The 22,500-nt window shown below is 37.4% G+C and overlaps 1 protein-coding gene across 2 annotated transcripts in view; it reads left to right on the plus strand.

Annotated features, from left to right (window-relative positions):
* LOC122795620 (CD109 antigen-like) overlaps positions 1-22,500 on the plus strand; it is a 647,366-nt gene that overhangs the window by 112,039 nt on the left and 512,827 nt on the right. For both annotated transcript variants that reach the window (XM_044063888.1, XM_044063895.1), the window contains exons 6-9: positions 450-492; positions 5,016-5,103; positions 10,351-10,501; positions 20,738-20,882. In XM_044063888.1, coding sequence (XP_043919823.1) covers positions 450-492; positions 5,016-5,103; positions 10,351-10,501; positions 20,738-20,882 — 427 coding nt within the window. The remainder of the gene's footprint in view (positions 1-449; positions 493-5,015; positions 5,104-10,350; positions 10,502-20,737; positions 20,883-22,500) is intronic.

A 22,500-nucleotide genomic window follows, 5' to 3' on the forward strand; every position in this document is an offset into this window, starting at 1 on the left:
CTGATGTGGTTAGCACTGACATATTAGGCTTATTTGTTTTATGGACTGGGGTTGCATTTTGCATTTGTAAATGCAATTTGTAGTCATTAATAATGATAATATGTGATGAATTTGCAACTTTAACATGATAACACGAAGAGACTTGTGAAATTTCCACATAGTGCCAAAACCAAGGAAAATTTTTTTATACCAGAGTGATATATTAATTGTTAGGTTTACTAGCCTGGAATACATACAGACATTCATTTAATTTCTTTTCCTTGGCTGACAAAACCTTTCATAACCTTCTTATGTAATATTTATAACTGATTGCAGCAGTTCCATCAACCAACAAATACCGTTCCTACTAACCCCAGCATTGCTGTCTTTACTTTAATTCCTTCAATTTATCATACAGCTAAGCAGTTGATAGTAATAGGAGTTTCTTGTTCTTTTTTTTTTTTTTTTAGGAAACAACTGAAATCGTGAAACATTTCGCTGTAGTTGCAAAAGGTATGTCATACTTATGAGCATAAATTCATTATTTTGTTAAAGAATAAAGCATTCCAACTGCGTAAAATTGTATACACACACACACACACACACACACACACACACACACACACACACACATGCACACACAGTCATCCAGATATTGCAAGCAATGAAAAGCTGCTCTGGGGATACAATAGTTAAGAAAAATGGGGAAAGCGTGAGGCAAACCACCAGAAATGGTTAGGCATTATACATATATAATGATAATGCCAAGTGATGGAAAAAGAGGCAAAGACTGATGTTGGAATCTAAGTTGCTTAACTTTGATGTTCGTTGCTTGCCTGATCACAAACCGTCTTTCCATGGGACATTGCCTGGTACATTCATTTTGAGATGTGCAGTTTGGTCCAGTGGAGACAATTCTTGTTCTATTATTTATTTTCTCCTTTCCTAGGGTGAGCAGATCTGAACTAAAGATTCCTGTATATCAGGAGGTGCTGAGGTGTAGGAATTGCTATACAAATCTTTCTCAAAGTCATACAAATATTAGTCTACATGTTTTGAAAGTGCAAGGCTTTTTATTTTGCCTCTTTTTTTGTTCTTTTGTAGTGGGGGTTTAACTATGAGATGATGGATGGGAAGCAATGCAGCTGATATCAATAAATTCCACAAGTGGCACATGTTGTTATGCCAGCAAATATGTAGTTGTTTTGTGAGTGGTAGGCTATAAAATATTTCTTATGCCAGTGTTAATGTAGGCACCTGTACAGATTTTATATACTAAGGATTTTATAGTCACTTTTATTATTATTCGTTTTGTCCACTTTACTCACAGTGGTAGTTGAGAGGATATATATTGGCATAGAAATACTCTTGAGATAGCTGAATTACCAGAAAAGTAGAAAGGATTCCTCAGATGTGGGCTGTACATGTTGTTGGCTTTAATCTGTTTCAACTTCTAAGTGATCAGTGGCTGGAGTTTAAGAAAGATTAAAGATTTATAAGATGAAAAGATCACTGTTAGAAATACTTCAGATATTTACCAGAGTAAGTACATAGGTGAAGTATTTTAATCTACCTTATCCTGCTTGGCTCCATTCAAAGTCACAGAAGAGACATGAGGTAAAGTTTATAACTGAAAATGTCATTCATTTATAAGCTTACATGATGCTTTTAAACAACATAAAATGGGGTACATGGAATCATAACAGACATATGCCCCTTTATGATTTAGATGAATAGGACAGATAGAATTTGGAAGGGCATAACAACAGACAGATGACATTGCTGTGCTTTCTGTTGGACAGTTACTTATAATATGCAGTACCTATCATTTGAGTAAGTATGTATCTGATGCCATTAATATATTTTTTTGGATTGGCCTATTTTGGAAGCATATGGCACTGTGCTTTTAGTCCTTTGACAAAAACTTACAAATACAGATATTTAGTGAGATGGTGGTAATGTAATGGATGCCACTCAGCCTTCTTTGTCCTGAAACTGACCTCCAACATGTATAGGTGAGCCTTATCCACCTCAGACACAGACCTTGTAATGATGTTGAACTGATCATGGGTACAAGGACAGAGGATGTGTCTGGTTTGATAGAATGAGTTATCATAGTTCATATATACAAGGGAGGACCAGATATTCCTAGATAAGAATACAGCATTCATCATTAATGTAGTCAAAGATCTTGGGAAAAGTTCTCATTAACGAACAATATTATGGTGCCCCAGAGATGAGTGGTTATGACTTCTTATTTGTTAGGGGCATGTCCTCTACCCCTATTGATTACTAATAAAGTAGAGGCATCTTTGTGTCTTTTGCAGGTATTTGACACAGTTGATATATCTTTGTTGACATTGATAAGCTAAACATGTTTTTTTTTTTTTTTTTTTTTTTTTTTTTTTTTTTTTTTTTTTTTAGCAGTTTATGCCAGTAATTCTGTTCATATAAAAATGAATGCTAGGTCTAAAATCCTGCATGTTTATGGTAGTGACTGAATCATGTATGTCTGGTATGCCTTACCCTGCTCATTTCATACATTGATCCCTTTTTACATGAAATAAACAGTACCAGATTCACTGTTCTGTTGTTTTGTAGCGGTGATATTTATTTTCCCTTTACTTAAGCTATATAGGTAACACAAAAATCATAGGATCATACGAGGTTCCTAAGCTGTTGGCTGTGAGGCCCTTATAATCCTAGCCAAGAGTTTAGCCCATGTTTAGACAAGTCAGCACATGATGCCTCTGTCCAGCAGGGACATGGGTGGAATCTCAGGGATGTATTTTCTGTTTCCTATCCAGTTATCCAGGTTGCGCTTAAAAAGAGTAAAGAGGTCCTCTGCTTGACATGGAGAGGGAGTCTATTCCACAGATGGAGGAGTCTCTGGGACACAAACCTGTCCCACCAAGAAGTCCTACTGATGACCAGGTTGAGGCTGCTCATGCGGGTTACTGGAATGAAACTTGACTTGCAGATATGCAGCAGTCCCATCAGGGAGAGGTCCGTGATCACCTTGTATGCCAGACAGAGGTCACCTCTGAGGAGTCTGTATGAAACTGAGTAGAGGATAGAGCTTTTAGCCTATCTGTGTATGGCAGATGTTTGAGATCCTGGATTCTCCTAGTGAGGAACCTCTGTGGTCTCTCCAGCTGCTGCATGTGTTTTACGAAGGTACATGCCAAATGAGGCATTGTACTCAATAACGGGCCTTATAAGAGAAGAATAAAGGGATGCTATGACCTCCTTGTCCCTGGATGAGATACCCTTACTTATGAGGTGGGCCATGTAGAAGGCTTTCATACAACGGAAGCAACATGGTGGTCAAAAGTCAGGTTGCTATCAACCTGGGTACCCGAATCCCTCATGACTGATTACGTGCTTAGGAGTTGTTATTAATGTGATAATTTGTGGGGATGACACTCTCTCCAAAGGGGGTGATGATGCATTTTTTTGTATTCAGCTTGAGGCCATGTTTCTGGCATCAGTCATTTGTCTGAGTGAGACCCTCTTGGAGGATGTCCACATCCCTAGAGGAACTGATGACTGCACTCAGCTTGCAGTCATCTGCAAACCTGGTCTACCATAGCCCATGGTTTTGGCCTGCACCTCAGAAAAGTATATCCCAAATAACAGAGGCCCCAAGACCAAACCCTGGGGTACACCATTTGTTACATGTCTACTGCTTGAGGTGGCTTCCCCTATTTTGAATAGGTGTATTCTATCAGTGAGCCAGTTTGCTACTCATCTGGTAACACATGGATTGATGCCTAGTTGAGAGAGTTTATCTATTATGCCCAAGTGGAGAATAGTGTTGAAGGCTTTGGCTAGGTCAAGGTAGGTGTTGTGCATCATTTTCCCCTCGTCCATGGCTTTGGTGACTGTCTTAAATAAGCTGACCAAATTTAACAGATATAAGCTCCCCTTGAGGAAGCCCAACTGTGTGTGACTGAGTGTTTGGAGGTTGGTAATGTCCTCATTAATGAGGTCCATGATAATTCGTTCCATGGCCTTGAAGATCAGGATAGTTAAGCTGATGGGTCTATAATTTCCTGGATCGGTGGATGCTCCACTTTTGTGCAAAGGGATGACAGTGGCTGTCCTCCATTCAGCTAGGACAAAGTCAGTACTCAGGCTTTGATTGAATAGGGTGCCTAATGGTGCTGCAGGTTCCTGCCTGAGTTCATGTATGATGCAGCCTGGGACTTTATCGGGTCCCATGGAGGCTGTACTTTTTGCCTTTGAGATAGCAGTGATGACCTGTTCCCTAGATATAAGGGGAAGGGGGCAGGCACTGGGGATGTCCTGATTTACTGATGGGGGGACAGAGGGGTGAAGTTTTCGCTGAATCTGTCAGCCAGCAAGTTTGCTATATCTAAGGCATTTCTTGCATATTCATGATCTTGTATGCCAGTAATAATTTGGAAAATTATTGTCCTTTATTCTGTATTGAGACTGAGCACTAATTGCTCAAAATCTGATGGGATTTCTTCCAAGTCTGGTATTATGCACTTACATTGCACATCATTCTCTCAATCGTATTTGAATGTCCTGTGGTAGAATGTGGTCATTCTGAGGATGAAGTTTAATTGGAATAACCCTATTACAAAATGGAGATAAAGTTACTGGTATGGGGAGAAAATAGTGATGCTGTGTTTATTAAAGATTTTTATGATTAAGATTACAGTGTGAGTAGTGGGTTTTTATTACCCCTGGAAAAAAAGGTCCCTGTACCCTTGATGGCATTTCATTTGTTCTTGGAGAACCAATTGAACACTGCTGGTAAGTATATAATGTGCTTGACAATAAAGTTTTAAACGGTTCATACATCATTTTCTTCACCTGACCTGGGCAATACTTCATAGTTTCATGGAGTATTGCAGTTTTTGTACCTTGATTAGAACATTAAAATGGGGATGCTTTCAAGAAGGTGCATAAGATGAAGAAGTAAATAAGACTGAATAGGATTGTTTTCTTTTTCCCTACTACACTTACAGTGTGGTTTCTTTCACATTTGTTTCATTTTATTTCAGTGTCACAAGGGTTTGATGTTACTGTGGCAGCTCCACCCACATATATCGCATTAAAGAAACAGAGCCTAAGTGGAAACATCACTGTATTGTGAGTACTTCATTTTTTATTACAACATAAACTTATGACAATTTTCTAACATTTATTAACATGTTTGGTAATGGTGAATAAAAAGAAGTAAAATAGACAACAAAGTGCTAAACTGAATGTAGTATTATAGTTTTATCACAAGACTTTCAGCCTTATGGCAATTTTTTTTTTAATTTTGTCTCTGCCAGTCTCTATTTATGTTTTTCTAACTTTTGTATGTAAATCATGGATTCTGTTTTGTCTGATATGTTAATATTTTGATTTATTGTTAAAATAATCCAACAGTTTGCAAGGATTTCAGAAGACATAAATTATTTCATAGCAATACATATTTCCTGTCTTCTTTGCTTTACACATTTATTTGACAACCCTCATGTATTGACCATTAACATTTTATTAATCTGCAGTTCTCTCATTAATTTTTGTCACCCATAGTATTAATTTGTACCTCTCGTTCCATACTTCCTTTTCCTCTTCATTTCTCTCTTTTCATTTTCTTCCCTTTTTAGGTCATTCATCTCTTCCCCACATGAATGTGACATTTTTTTTCTTGACTTATTCTTGCCCTTCATGCTATTTCTTTGGCACTGCAGCCTTTCTATGAATTGCATGCCCATCTTCAGGCCTTTCCAGTTGATCCATCTTTTCAACTTCATACATAATCTGCAACACTTTTATTCTCATTTTTCAGAATAAGTCACAGAAATTTTGAGATAAACTAAATATCTTCAGTCACCAGGGGGTTCCTTACCAACTAAATGTAATAAGTAATGCAGTACATACACAGTTGTAAGTGTCTTTTCTTAGATACCTGTGGCATTTTATCAGGTGCTTACAACCAACAGTGACTTTCAAACCTTGTTTAATACTCCTAAACCTCCTTATTCTCATTGCAACCATTTTTATCTTAACATGGCTTCCTTCTTTTCCCAATGCAGTGATGTTCAATACCATTTTACATTCATGTGCAAACAGGTCAAGAGTGCTGACCTTAAGGACTGAGAAATAAATGCCAAATAGGAAGGGCCCATTGTGGAACCCTGTAGTATAGAACTGGTAACATTTTTACTTTTAGAAGTGGCATCAGACTGTTATAGACTCCTCTATTGAGATCTGTGTCTAGCCTTTCAAGCCATGAAAGATCCAAACTTATTTGACCTCCCATTCATTTGCAGAATGTAACAAAAGTTGATTTTGTTGTAAACGCAATAGTTTCACTTACCATATGGGTCATGCACCCATCAAATCAGACATTTTTGTAAGGAATTTATGCATTTTTGTTAATAATACCTGATAATTTGACCAGCATGTCTCCACAGAAGTTCAGAAAGCCTTTTATTTGGTTTATCTAATTGCCAAAAGCATCTTTTCTAGGTCCAAGGAAGTCTTAATTCCCCTTGTATCTCATCAGACCCATTATTGAATACAATGCATCTTTTGGCATGTATTTGTCTAAACATATCACACAACTTGAGAGAACTCAAAGACTAATGACCAAAAAGATCAGTGACCGCAAAAATCTTTGTTATCAGGAGAGACAGTGAACCCTTTTTTCTGTACCCAGTTTCTTACAGACTTCTACATGAAGATCTATGCTTAGCCTTTCTAGCTATGAAAGATCCAGCCCTACTGGACTTTCTATTGCTTCTTAGAATGAATGGTACCTTAAATACTCATTTAAAGGAACTAAACCTTCATCAGTAGATAAATAAGACACAACAGCATGATAGATTCATATCCCAAATTATTCTTCAGAACAAACTTCCACTACATATCAAGCAGAGTAGCACTTTTGCCATCTTCAAGGCCATCCAAGGCAGCTGGATAGGCAGCTGCAAAATTCTCCTTGGTTTATATTGTCTCGCCATCCTTGAGGCTAGGTAACTTTTGAAAAGAGTTTGCCTGGATAGGCTTGTAATGGTCTGCAGACTGATTGCCTGATACTTTCCTATGAGCACAAACCAAAGCTTCTGAGCATCAATAAACGTCTTAGCTTCTGAAGGCTGGAAAAGATTGAAGAATGCAGGGTGCAGTCTAAACTTCAGTTTTGTGTCTCTACATTCTTATACTGCAGCCTAGAAATGGGCCTGCTTGCTTTGTGTGGCAACTGAGAAATCAGTTTTGTCCCCAGGTTTTGTAGATCTTGTTTGTTTTCTAGACCAAAGACAGAATTTGCTCTTCAGAGTAGAACACATAATGTATACCAGTATGTGTTTTGATTGACTTGTGGCTGTCAACAGGCCAGGCATGAATATTGTGTGGGTTCATTCAACATTTATTTGACTTTTAAGGTAAGCTAGTCCACTGAGACAGTTGCTCCCTGACAAACTTTGTACAGTACGTTATGTTTGCTTTCTCTTGTAAGCAAATAATTTATATATTTTACTCTTGGTCCTATCATCATGATCTACTTGTTATACAGTTGCCTCAAATCTTGCAGCCAATAATGTGATGGCATCAGAATGTCCTGTCAGAATGTCGTCTAATTTAATTTTCCTGGTTAATGCTATGGCCATGAAATCATCTGCTTTGCTACTAAATGTTTGGTTTTCAGTGAGAATGAACCCAAGCAAAGCCTTTGGCATTTCAAGCGGGTCAAACTGCTTTACCTCTTATCTGAGTGCATTGCAATTTTACCTTTTTTTCAGATAAAATGCTATCAGATCTCTGTTCTTATTGACAAACAGTAGACTGTGACTACCATCTACAGGAACATTTTGCAGTGAACTTTCTCACCTCACTCAAACACGTCTTCTTGTTACCACTGTAGTAATTCCTACTGTAATCATTGCATCTACAGTATCAAAAGAACATTTAAGAGTGTATGTAGACCTGTTTATTATTTTCCCTTTATATGCATTTTCCTTCTCCTTAGAATGTTTCATCTTTGTTGGAGCAGAGTAAATTCAAATACTGAAATGATAGTTTATCACATGAACCAGGCAATAGTGGGTTATGAATGATTGCTAGGGTAGTGGATGTTGAGACTTTCAAACTAAGTTTTTTCAACAACCTACATTGTAAAAGAAAGATTCCCCAACAGAGTAGGAGTATCATCCACAGAGGGAGAAATCAATGTCACACTTAATGAGTCAGCTTTGAAATTACAAAACAAACGAGGGCTGCTATTTATCATATTATCAAGTATATAATACTCTGTGGACTGGTACCTTTTGCCTGGATGTAAAATGTTATGATATCAAAGATCCTGGCATGTTTTAAACATGGGAGTAATATCTTATCAGCATACTCTGGTAGCCTGAGCATCTCCAAGTACCTTCTTTTAGGGCAGAAACTTCCAACTGTTTTGTTTGTTGGCTTGTTATAGGGTTGCCATTTGTGGATTTTTTTTTTTAATTATACTATGGATTTCTGGGACTGGACTCCTTCACTGACTGCTACCTAAAGGAATCTGTGGTTTGATTTTATGCTGAGCACTGACATTTGACATGGCTTACTTTTAGAACTGGTATTTGCTTGGCAGTCTTAAGGAGTTTTGTATTTTTTAACAGTATATATTTAGTTGTTTACCTTATAACAGAGTGCTCATCATGTCCAACTATTAGCTGCATTGCATTGTTCCCTGATGAATATTATATGCTGATTTATGAACTGTTTTTTTTTTGTCAAGAGAACTGCAATTTTGCAAACTTATTTCACTTTCTCAGCTAAACATTCTCTTGTAACATGCCGTAATACTTTGAGTTTAAAGATTTGTGACATGCTTAGATAATCATAATAAACTTGGACTTCAGCTCAGTGGTTGTTCATATTATAGTTTCAATAACAGTTATCTCCTGGTGAGGTAACCCAGACAAGTGAAATGAGGAATCTTTATGTTCAGATTGACTAAACTGAAGAGAGTAATGTAGGAAAGAATAAAGAAAACCTTCCCAACAAGAAACAAGAGGGATTCCTCTTTCTCCAGCTTTTAGAACCAGAGGCCTTATTGCTGCTGAAGAAAGTTCCTTTTCTGTTACTTTTAACCAAGATGCACTGTGATCTCCAAAGGGAACCTACATCAGTCCTCAGTGTTCTGTACTTACTGATAAAGTGTTCTGTGCCAAAACTTTGTAATCTGTAGCAATCAACAGCAAGTCAGGAGAGTTGTCCATTTTTCCAATTGAGACTTGAACCTTTGTAGCTGGGATAACAGTCCACATTACACTCTAGAAATATATGGGTCTTCTACCTACTTGAATTCCAACCCAGTCTTATGTAAACCAGAAATCAGTACAAATATGTGCACTAAAGCACATTACTTTTTAATGGAATACTTAAAGCAATGGCTGTGGAGGCTTAGAAGATATTTAAGTGGCAGATTGCATATTGCTTTTTATGGGAGTCACCAGAAGTGTTGTGGTAGCCTCATCAGAGTCATGGCCGTGGTCCAACAAAATCTAAAGGGTGTTATGTTTCATGTGTTTTGATTTTGCTTGTTCCAAGAACATGACATGGCCTTTGTATTAGATGTCTTTTCTAATGTCTTGGAAATGTTTTTCAGCCAAATAAGTGTTTAACACTGTTAGTCATTTTATTTTAGTGAGTTGCTTAACTTTAGCTCATTGCTCACACTGTTACACATTGCAGTCTGAATCCCCAGACAAAGTAAACATCGCACACAATTAATAGTTCCTAGATGGTTTAGCTACCACAAACACTTCTGTAAAGTGATTGCAGATTCATGCACATTTGGTTCATCTGTCATGTCATCTTAGTAAAATTAAAAATAAAGTCTACAGTGGTAAACTTGTCAAGAGAACATTTTTCCCAATACTACAGCAAGATGCACACCATGCAGAAATGCTAAAAAAACTGAAGTGAACATGTAGCAGCTTATGTATAGTTAAGTATCATGACACCTAAGCAGGTACAAAAACTGCATTTCTTCCACATGGAGAAGAGCCACTCACTTCAAAAATGCTAGTTAGGAAGTGGGATTGTGATACTGAAGTTAAGTAAACTCAAACATTATGATTTACTGTTATGATGAGCCTGCCCAAAGAACATGTTTAGCTACTTTTACAGAGAAATTAAATGGAATTGTGGTGAGAGGGGCTGTTGGTAAAAATTTGAAAGAAAATTTATATTTTAATTAATTCTCTTGCATGCAAATTGAAGTATGGCTGCATTATACCTCATCATTCTGCATAGTTATTCTTAGTAATGATGTGTAAATATATTGACAGCAGTCTGATATAACAATATGCTGCTTAAAAATTCACATTTAATGTTTTCATTTCACAGGGATACCAATGGCAAAGGTGTGACAGGAAATGCAAAAATAACTATAAATGTTGGATACCCCTACAACCTTTACAGCAATCCACAATTCTTCATGCGCTACTCAGACTACAGCTTTATTAAACAAAATGTCACTGTTACCAAAACATTTTCGGTGAGTCTTTGCTAAATACTACATAGTAAAATACCAATGTCTGATATGTATTTAAGTAGCATTTTTGAACTGTACTGCATACAGCAGATATAGATAAACAGTGAGAATGAAAATGTAAAAGTGCACCTTCTAGTTATCTTCTTATCAGAAGAATGCAGTTTGTACTTATAGTAGCCTGCCATTGCATCTAAACTGTAGTACTGCAATGCGACTTGCTTATTATACATGGTAATAACAGTGCAAAGAAGTAATCTTTTAAGTTTTAATCATTGTGATACTAACACAATGGTAGAATAACTTGTGTTGTGATAAAACAGCTAGGAATAATTCAGCATCAAAGACAAGTAAGTTTTAGATTATCAACTACAAGCTCTCTCTTTTACAGTATGATTGATTAAAATATATTGATTGGTTTATTGAAAATGATTGAAACACCCAAATGTCAATATTCATTACATCGACAAGAAAAAGTCAATGCTCCAAACATCGACATGCTATTATGCTTCCTTAAAATAAAGAGGAAAACATAGTTTTTGGCAGGGTAGCAAACCTGTCTTTACCCTCCATGTGGGGGGCTATGGACCCATATCACCTGCTAATTGTTTATATTAACTCTAAGATACTACAATATTGGGGAAAGGGCATCTTCTCCGACCCCATGAATTGTGCAGTTTTGCACATCTGTCAACCACCTGCTTAGTCATCCAAAATGTGTTGACTAAACAGATGTCAACCAAATTGTACACGTACAAGTTTATGTCACATGACTCAGACTAAAACTGTTCGATTACAAAGATTCAAATATATAAAACTTTAAATCAAATAGATTTGAAAAAAAAATAAAAGCAATTTCTTTTTGCAGGGGACAAGTCTCCCCTGTACCCACTCACTCTGCTAATTACACATTCCAACTCTCAGATCGCACTACAGTGAGGAAAGGGCAAATTTCCCAATCCCCACACACCTAACAATGGCAACATTTGAAAAGTTAATTTTTTAACACTGCAGCCAATAATTCAAATTCTTGAACTCTTAAGAGTTTCATCATTTGAATGGAACCCATACATACATATACCAATTCTGTTTCTGTAGGAAATCAGTTGCTACTTTATTTGATTGTCCTTCTGTGACAATCCTTGTTTCTTTTTGTTTTCTTTGTGTTGCGAGGTCCGGTATTATGGCACATTACAAAGAATGGCAGAGAATGGAAGAGTCACTTTTTCTTTGCTCCCACCCCTGCCATGATGTAGACACTGCAGTAGGACAGCTAAGCAGCCAATGGCTTTGGCATAGTACAGCACATCTTTCAGTATTTTATTTATTATTTTTTTCTCTTTTCTGGCTTTTTTTGCCCCTCTGTTTCTATGAGTTGTACCTATTCATTCCCTATAAGGTGAGAACCATCTGGAGGAAGTCATCATTCAGGTAGGAGTGAATGCTGCTTTACATCATCCATTGTAGACCATTGATTTCTCCTGCAGTCTATTGCTTACTGAATGACTCACCACTTCACACCACAAACTGCCTTGATCTTCAGCTTAAAGGTCTACAGAAGAGGTCCATTGTCTCCATCGAGCCTCCTTTGTAGCCTCAAGACTCATTGAATAGTTCACAACATTCCTTAACAATGATGATCTTCTGACCTGTCCATAGGCCCACAAGGAAGCCCTCACCAATACAGCCATCCAGCAAGATATTTCTGTTTTAAGCTCCATGTCTTCCCCTGTGTGGGGGTGTGATTTGCATAATTGTGGGAGCCACTATGTCTTCCTTATATAAGTGTGTGCTCCTCTGCAGTTATGATGGGGGCTGCTACTTATCAATGGCTTGGTGAACCACACGTCTAACTCCAGATTGCATTTGGGTTTGCATTTGTTGCCCATCTTAATTTGGAATGTGGCAATGTGAGACCTGCTGTTACACCTCCTTTCTCCTGTAGATACTGCATAACAGCCCATTCTCCCAGATTAGCTCCAGCAGATGTCTGAGCAGTTAATCAGACCTGAGACACCCGAATTGTAGCCAAGACTACTGTGCCAGGATAGATGGCTCCAAATCACTCATTTATTTTATGCTATATTTTCATAAAAAAGAAATCGTGGAATTTTAAGTGTGGTAGTGGGGTGTTTTATTGGTCCATTCATTAATTTATCAGTTAAATAGGTTTTATCAGATGATCCACTGTTGCTTTTGGTAATTACTGGACTTAAGACATTACCACAATTAAATACTAAACTGGTAAGTCACATTGCTTCCACTACTTTCCTAACTAGCCTTACTCCTCACCTTGATCTTTCGCTGACCACTTTACTTGCAATATATATCATACCCCCTTTTTCTTACCATCATTTACTAAGTTAACTGTTAAATCTAATTGACTGATACCCCCAGTTTGTTAACCGGGAAAGTCCATTGGGCCAAGGTAGCCCGTTTTCAATGGAGGCCCAAGGAGAAAAGCTCCAGACAGAAAGACAGTATACAATGTATTAGTTCAGCATATAAGGTTAACAGTTTAACATTCAATATACAGCAAGACAAGATTTTACATATCTTGAAATGTATGAGCTGAGTCAATCACTTATAAAATATTAGCAAAACCAATAAATTTATGTTCATTTAATACACCATGTATTTAGGCAAAGGAATTTTAGAGAGATGAATTGAAGCAGTGGCAGAGATTAGAGTAGAATAGAATAGGGATAGGTGTCAGGAATCAGGTAGGATGGGTACAGGAGCACTCCCAGAGGGAGGAGAGGTGAGAGTGGAGTAGGCTTTTAAAGAAGGGTAGGTTTGGGGTGGTTCTAATGTAAAGGGGAAGAGAGTTCCATAATCTGGCAAGGGAGAATGATAGTAGAAGTTGCCCTGGTGCATGTAAAGGCTTGCAAAGTTCTAAGAGGTTCTGATTTGTGGATCTAAGTGTTCTATGTGGCTGGTGAAGTTTTAAGGAAGAGGAGAGTGATGGACAGTTAGAAGGTTTAAAAACCAACTTGTGTGCTGTAGTTAGTTGAATGAAATTTAAGTAGCCTGAGAGTTCCAACCAATTTAGAGCATGTAGGGAGTTATAATGGTGAGCAGAGGATTTGGATCCTGTGGCAAACTTTGAAATTTTATTATAGCATGAGGAAAGTTTAGATTTTAGGGATGATTGGAGGTTAGAGAGTAGTGGAGGTCCATACAAAAGGGAGGCTAGGAGCTAGGTGGTAGATAGGAGTTGTCTAGAAGACAGAGAAAGGTAGCGTCTGTGTCGATAAAGCATTCCAAGTTTTTGATGAGTCTTTTTAATATTGGTTTGTAGGTGGATGTCAAAGTTTAGCTGATCATCGATAAGGACGCCCAGAAGTTTTGTATGGGGAACTATTTCAATAGATGTTTTGTTTAGGCTAAGTATAGAGAAGGATGTTTGTCAACAGCAGTATGTCTAGAAGGGGTAAAGATCATTATTTTGGATTTGGAGGCATTTAGGGCTAGATGATTGTCAAGCATCCAGGACTCAGTGGAGGAGAAGGCCTCTTGAGTAAGGTTTATTAGTAAGGGAAGAGTTTTGGCTGAGCAGATGATAGTGGAATCGTCTGCGTATTGCACCAGTTTAGCATTGGGGATCCTTTGGTGGAAATCATTGATGAAAATGTTAAATAGTAAAGGACTCAAAATAGAGCCTTGGGGTACACCTGTTGGGGTGTGAAGGAAAGAGGAAGTGCAGTAGTTCCATTTTACAGCTTGTTCCCTGGCTGAGAGATAGCTGGAGAACCATTTGATAGATGAAGATGAGAGATTAAGATGGGAGAGTTTAGAAAGTAGAAGCACATGAGAGTCAGTGTCGAAAGTTTTAGATAAGTCGAGGAGGAGGGTAGAAACTATGTTCCCAGAGTCACGAGCAGAATTAATGAAATGGAAGGAAAGAAGGGCAGTGGTGGTGTCATGTCCTGGTCTAAACCCGTGTTGGGTAGGAGTTAGTAGTTGGTTGTCCAATAGGTAGGGTAATAATTGGAGGTGAATACATTTTTCAAGTATCTTAGAGATAGGGGATAGGATAGCAATAGGGCGAAAGTTGGAGATTGAACAGTTTGTACCTCCTTTATGTAGGGGGATGATGAAGGCTTTTTTCCAGAAGTGTGGTACATAGGACTCCTGAATGGAGCGATTGATTAGGATGCTGATTGGAAGGGCTATGCCATCAGCAGTTAGTTGGAGAAAGTTGGATGGAATGTCATCTGGGGCATTAGAGCAAGGTTTTAACTTTTGTAGGAGCTTTTTTATAGTGTGAGCAAGAATGGATTTGAGAGTAAAAGAGGACTTAGGGTTCTTGGGTGTTGAGCTTTTGATATCAGTTAACAAAAGGCTGAAGACCTGAAATATGTAGTGTTAGTTTATTTTCCCAAACTTTATGTACCAGTAATCTGTATCTAACAGTACTTTTAGCTAATACTTCTATTGCTTGTTGTTTTGTGGATTTGTTTAGTAACTTTCTTTAAAGAAGGTACTAGCTTTGACACTTATGTTTTGATCTTGGTTCTATTGCTCTATATAGCAGTTTTCTAGAAGCAATTTATGGCAGACAGTCTAAATGCATTTTTGACTAAAATGTTTCTTAATTCAGTTTCATCATAATTTTTCATGTCTTTGACAACTGTTTTCTGCCAGGAATAGTTTAAACATAGGCAGTGCAGTGATATCTTTGGCAGATATCCTGTGCTATAACATAAGTGGCATGCTTACATTAAATATTTGTGGGATTATTCCAGCAGAGAGAATCAGGAAAGCTCCCTTAAATCACTGGCCAAAATGTTTTGTTTATTACCAATAAAACTGAATAACTATAGCCACTTTACAACTACTGAGACTTCCCCACACACTGATATACAGTGACTTATTAAAAGAACCAAATGGATAGCACATCTAGCTTGTCAGCATTCTTCCACCAGCACATAAACTGATAGTATATTGTAATCTAATCTGCATGATTTTATGAACAGGTTTTAATGCTAAGAACTGAATGCAAATCAGAGATCTACATAGAAAAATTCTGTTGACAACTGTGCTCACACAAACTGTGCAGGTTGTAGTTCTCCTGCCCTCTTCAGGATAATACCATGCAAAAAAAGATACAGATATCCCCAGCTGTTTAATAGTAATACACACCACTCCCAACACCCTAGAAAACAACAGCTTTAAGTATTTTTTCCTCAAAAGAATTATCAGCTGCGGATGTTACACAGCACTTGGAGCTTCTGAATGGAGATTGCAATACGGTTAGGATCAGGAAATTTACCTCTTTCTCCACTGTAGTGTGATTTCAGACTTGGTATATATAATTTGCAGGGGGTGTGGGATAGAGTTTTGTGTTGAAATGATGTGTTTCAAATGGATAGATGATGTCATGAAATTTATTAAAGGAACAGTTTTGAACATGTAGAAATGGAACTTTTGTTAGAAATAGATGTGTGTCCCTTCAAAGTACACCAATTGACGGGATGTTATATGGTATACACTTGAAGACTTTTCAGCTGGTAATTCTTTTGAGAAAAAAGTGAAGGTGTTGCTGCGATTGTTTTCACAATAATGTATAGGGTGTTGAGATTGGTATGTAACATCTGCAGGTGATTGCTCATTGTTCTGAATTTCGGTATTGTTATATTTTGTTGTACTGATGTTTCGATGTTGTTGTTTCGAAGTTTTGCATTTTGGTTATCTGTAATTTTGGTAGACTGAGGTAAACCCATATATATATATATATATATATATATATATATATATATATATATATATATATATATTGTGTTATCTGATCAGCGGCTTTAGGATCCTGCTGGTCATTATTTAACCCAGTAGAAAATTCTATTGTATCAGAACTGCCTGCCAGCCCCAGAAAACAAAATCAGCTAACAAGACAAAAATAAAAGAGGGTAACTCCAAACCACATAGTAACGACACAACTACATTTATGCAACTATATCCACATACAAGCTATGGCTCAACATCACGAGGAAAAGTTCAAACACCCCATGAAATTATATGAGTGCAATGCCAATGAAGTATTAGACAATGACTGTGATAACGAGGCATAATGGCCATGGTTGTAGTCATGAATAGCCAGAAAACAACTTGCCCGCTCATCTTTCTTGATGTATTTTCTGGAGTCGTTGACTGAGTCACAGTCCCATGAGAGGGCACCCTTTACAAAAGAGTCTACTTCCAACTGCAATATCAGGTTGAACTGTTACAACAATGCAATTGCTGCAAACTCCTTGCTGAATAAAATATGACTGTTTTGCAGAAAATGTCTAGATCTTCCTGAAGAGATCAGCCAAAACTTAATAGCCTTCTGTTTTAGGACTCATATCACACCTCCCAAAGGACAGTGCCACCAAAGGACTTTTGCAGACTAGTTATTCTCAATTAAGATGACCTTGTCTAAGTAGGTGATAAGGCTCACACCCCATGGTACCTTCAAGACTTGTACTTTTGGTTGGTAATTTAACAATTATGTAATTATAACCTGCAATTTAACAGTAGTTAAAATGGTTTCTGAATAAGGGCTTGGTGTGCTCTCTCAGTGACAAACACCTGGAGTTGTGGATGCAGTGCTGCAGTAGGCAGTGAAGATTACATAAAGTCCAGAGAAGCCCTGCCCTCCAGATTCTACGGCAGACAAACTGGATCATAGGAAAAGCAAGACACTTGAGTCACAAGACCATTTAAATCTTGTAAATGTCCACCCTCATGTTGTACTCCCTTTCTCATGAAGGACAAAACAAGTCAGTCTCTAAATTTATGGGATCCACAAAACCATTCAAGTTTGGATTGAAGACTAGTAGGGTGCCTGTTGAAAGTTTAGTCTAGAAGTTGGTAGACATTGTAATACATTCCTCTCTCCATACATTATATTTATGTGCTAGCGGAGATTTAAGCCACTGTTTCTGGTATTAGTGGAGCTGTTTGACTTTTGAAGCTGCATGAGATCAAGGAGGATGGCCATCCCTAATGGAACAGATTGCAAGGTATAGATCACCACACAAGAACCTACAACAACCTACAAAGAAACTAAGAGATAGCAATGTCAGCCTTTCCTGTCAGAAAATGAGTGATGGTATTCTCACATTCCCCACTGTTATACCTGTCAGTGCAGGACTATTACTGTGCCAGGCTCTACTACTATTGCAAATAATAATAATAAAAGGAAAAACACAGCACTTTTTGGTACAGTTACTTATTTTAATAGTGATTGATGTATATTTATCAATTTTTGGACCCCAATTTGACCATCTTCAAACCCCTGTACCAACATCCAGTTGATCCATTCATTTCTCCTCAAAGCAAGAGCAACGCCATTCATTGTCTAACTATGATGAGAGGTGTATGACTCATTGTTTTCATTCCATTATCAGGGTCAGAGCCTCTAGGCCTACTCATTCCCCTCAATGGAGAGTGTTGGGCATTGGTTGTTGGCCCCATCATATGCATAAGGTCATTGTTTACCTATCCTAACCCCTCCTTGTTGTGGCTGTGTTGTCCATAATTGTTGCTTATTGAGGAGAAGGATGAATGCATCATACACATACGGCCAGTCCCCTGTTTAACTTTTGGTGTGGTCATCACCACAACACATATTGTTGCATACTGCTTCCCTTCCCCACTATGGGTGGGCTTGCATGGGCTGGTCACTCCCACTCAGCCATCCTGGCTTCTTTAGCACTCAAGCTATAAGTCAAACTGGCGTTATCTGGGTTAGATTCCATATGGCATGGAACTGGGCTTATATAATGACCTATTTTAATAATAATAATTGAAGCTGGATTTTATTTCCTTCAGTAAAAGCACTAGATGTGGAAAGCCAACAGACTTTATTGTTAAAAAAATGACTGTCAATACTTATCTGTCAAATGCTTTCTGAGTTGTCTAAACTTAAAAATAGGGAGGTAATTTTCCTTATTTCCACATGGTCTTACAAGAGGCTGGCTATGCAGATGCTGAATGAAGGCTGGCGATCTCGAATAAAACCACATTGGTCTTTATAGATGAAGGTTTTTATGCATATTTGGAGATAAGCTGTCCATTACCCCAAGCATATTTTGTGGCCTGAACTGATTTAATGATATGGCCAAAGAATGACTAAATGTATTCCATTTCAAAAGCACTACTGTGGTGACATGTCTGCAAGAAGGAGAAATGGAAACCTTTACCCAAGCATTTTTATACATGGACGTCAGATACTTTATTTTTTCCATGGGCAAACCATCTGCTAGCAGATGAAGTCACGTTTTCTGTATTTCTTCTCTTACAGTTTTATCTAAGGTCTCCTTCTCCTTTGATTATTTCTTCATTAGAGTGCTGCAAAAATTATCTCTGCATCTTGTGACCTGCAAAGGCATCTGCATGAACAGCTTGAAGATGTATTTGTGACTCGCTTAGTATGGACTGTGCCAACCTGAGATTCTTTTCTATGTCATCTTTAGAGCTATAGCTACTAGATAATGACTCAATGAGTTTATTCTTAAAGGACCATCTTTTCAATGTCTTTGATGAAAAAACTACATACCATTACTGCAAACATTCGAGCTGCATTTCACTTCTATAATTTAATATGGTCGGAATCTTACTCCTGAATTACTGAGGTGAACTTTTCATCACTGATGATCCATTTTTGATAGATAGTCATTACCCTGAACATGGACTGAAGTTGCTCTAATTTCCACTCTATTCTTTGATTTGTTAGTAAGGCTACACAATGCATGGTGATGGTGGTGACCCTTCAGAGTACCCTATAAAATTGCTGAGTTAAGCTCCCCTTTTAAGTTAATTCCCCAACTTCTACCCATTACTCAAATATTAATTCCAGAGGATGATGATGCCTGATCAAGCCATTAATTTTCCATATAATGATGGATAGTTTCTGTAATTATGGCAATGTGATGTTCTTCAGATTACAACTTTCCTTGAAGGCCACTGGATCTACACATTTTGTCTGTCATAGTGTGTGCCCCTACAATAAAGGAATAATGTGTGAAGAAATCTCACCCCACGTAGCATTTCTAATTTTCTGGAGTTGCTGCAAGACCACTTGACATGGTAAACAGATATAACTTAACTTTAACATCTGAGTCTGAGTGTGATTATAAGCAGTAAAGATCACCCACCCCTATTATACTTCATCTTCAGGCTAGTTTGCAAATTGCATAAGCCATGGACCTGCAGGGGCTGGTGATGACCTGGGGGAAATTTTTTAGAATCTATTGCCATGACTTTTCTTTTATTATACCTTTTAAATCATGCAATTCTACCAGCACTGGCTTGTCACATATGTTTGACCTCAATGTCTGCTGAAACTAATACCAATACAGCATTCCATTTCTGCCAAACTATAGAAGGACAGCACTCCCCATGCTGAAATAAGGAGGACAACCATCTTACTATGCTGAACTATGAGAAGGGAATGCAACCCACCCATGCATAACTATGTGGACAAACTGCCACTTCCTAAAGCTGAACATGTGAGGACTGCCACCTGTTATGCCTAAGTTTGGGCAGGGAATGCAACCACTTTATCGCTGCATTTTCTTTACTTATTGTACTCTGGGTATGTCAAATGCATTCCTTGGAACAGTTGGATAGCTATTGTTATTCATTTTTTCATTCTTTGAGAAACTTTCTTCATGTAGCTGGGAGTTTATACCTATTTATAGTCAATGAAAATATGTAAATAGCAAAACATATACATGATGACCCTTAATCAAAAACAACAGTGGAGAATAGGCATACATTATTTTATTGAACATCACTATTAAATCTATGATTCTTATTAAATTTCCTGGTTGGCATCTTAGCCTTCAACCACTTCAGGCAACAGCTGCTAATTACATATGTAGGCTGTGACCCGATAAAATTAACCGCAAATCCAACACATGTAACATTTTCATGTCATCTTATGTAATATGCTGGGCCTATAAAGCTGTAGCTGCAAAATGAACAATATATAATCTACATAACTATTTACACCGGTAATGAGCTTCCTAGGTAGGAAGTATCTACAACATTATGATTTAGATGCAGTGTTACAATTCAGTGAAATGAAAATATTTACTAATCTGTAAAATCCAGGGATTTTAGATCAAGTCTTACTAGGAAGGGTAACTTATTAAATGTATTTGTAAGTGTGCTCCTAATAAATGTTGTTACTGAAAGCATGTTAAAAAAACAAAGTATACCTTTACTAACTCTTAATGTTTTTCTGAGTTACAGGTTTCAGGATCAGTACAATTCGTCTTTACTTCTGACGAAGTGGAACGTTGCCTTAACACAACCATTTTGTCACTGTATGTGTCAAATAACACTTATATAACTGCCTCACTATTCATCACTGCAGTTGTGACTGAGACTGTTACAGGTACTTTTTGCAAATGTTTTTTCAACTATTAAAATGCCCTTATTAAAAAGCAGTACAACATATATATTTATAAAAAAGACATGACAGGTCTGTGTTTATATATTTTATGAAAATAATTTTACCAAACTGACAAACAAATAAAACAACATAGAAGCATATAAAAATTAATAACTAAACCAGAAAATGCCAAGTTGTAGATGGTAAGGAATTGGAAATGCATTAACAACCACTGATGATATTTAATACTTTATAAACAAAAACTGGTTAATTGCTTTCATTTGGGATATAAATAACTTAATCAGAACCATTTTTCATCTATCAAGCAGTTTTATTTAAAAGCTGACCCATATCATTTGACTCAATAAAATGTCAACACTTTTATTCATTCAATGGACTTCTTCAGACTAAAGTATTCTGACTGTAGAGCATTTTGTGTTTTAAATATTTTATTTATGTAAACCAGTAATGACTTTATTTTTATTATGTTTCTTTTTCATCCAAGAGTGTAACTTAGGTCTGAAGGAGCCCATTGGTAAGACAAAAGTAAACAGCTTTGGGGTAGAAATTAAATGTTATATTGTCTTAGTGTTGAGTTCCTTACCATCTACAAGCTGGCATTTTCTTGTTTGTTAACATTATTTTTCAGTGATGAATGTTGGCTTGCAGCGGATCTGAACTGAAGCAATAGTAGGAAACATGCACTGCCACTAAAATATGAACATATGAAGAGAAGACAAGTAGAAATTAAGACAGTAATCATTCAAGATGTTTTGCTACATGTTTATTGATAGCAGGATATTTTTCCCTTTCATTATCATTTTTTAAATTATTGCCTGTGTGTGGCATTACCTATGCTGCTTTGTAATGTTACACATAGAACAAGGCATCATTTTGTTGATCACACATCTGTACTCACTACACTATTCCGTTCCAGACCATTGAGAAGCTCATCCATGTTAGTCAGTACTAGGGGAGATTAAATTTATAATTATCCATCCTGTTATCCAGTCTGGTTTTAAAGATTTATGGTGAAGTGCTACGCTTTACATGCAAACGCAACCTGTTGTACAAATGGACAATATCCTATGTTATGTCCTTCTTGAATGATTTGGTGGTACTAATAGTAAAGGTTTTGGTCTCTAGAAAAGGTGTGTGCTTCAACATTGGTTCTGTGTAGGTAAAGAGGTCCAAAAGCACTAGGTCATTCATAGCACAGAAGGCCAAACAGAGGTCACTCCTCAGGAGTCTGTATGACACTGAGTGGTGGGTCAGGGCTGTTACTCTGTTAGAACATCCAAGAGAACTGAGATCCAAGATCTTTTTGGTGGGGAAATATCAAAGTCTTTTCAGTTGGTTTAGATACTAAACTAGCTACATGCCAGAGGAGGGAGGCATTGCATTTAATGCTGGGCCTAATAAGGGAGAAATAAAGTGAGACTATAGCTTCTTTGTCACTTAAGGAGATATCACAGTAGATAAGATGTGCAAGGGCAGAAGGATTTTCTAGCCACCACAGAGACATGGCGGTCAATGGAGAGTCTGTTTTCAACAAAAGTACCTGAATCTCTGCTGACTGGGTCAGATTTAAGGGGAACATTATCTATAGTGTAAGCAGATG

Source organism: Protopterus annectens, chromosome 1.part0 (assembly GCF_019279795.1).
Source record: "Protopterus annectens isolate FY-2018-M chromosome 1.part0, PAN1.0, whole genome shotgun sequence".
In the NCBI taxonomy this organism is placed as follows: Eukaryota; Metazoa; Chordata; order Ceratodontiformes; family Protopteridae; genus Protopterus; species Protopterus annectens.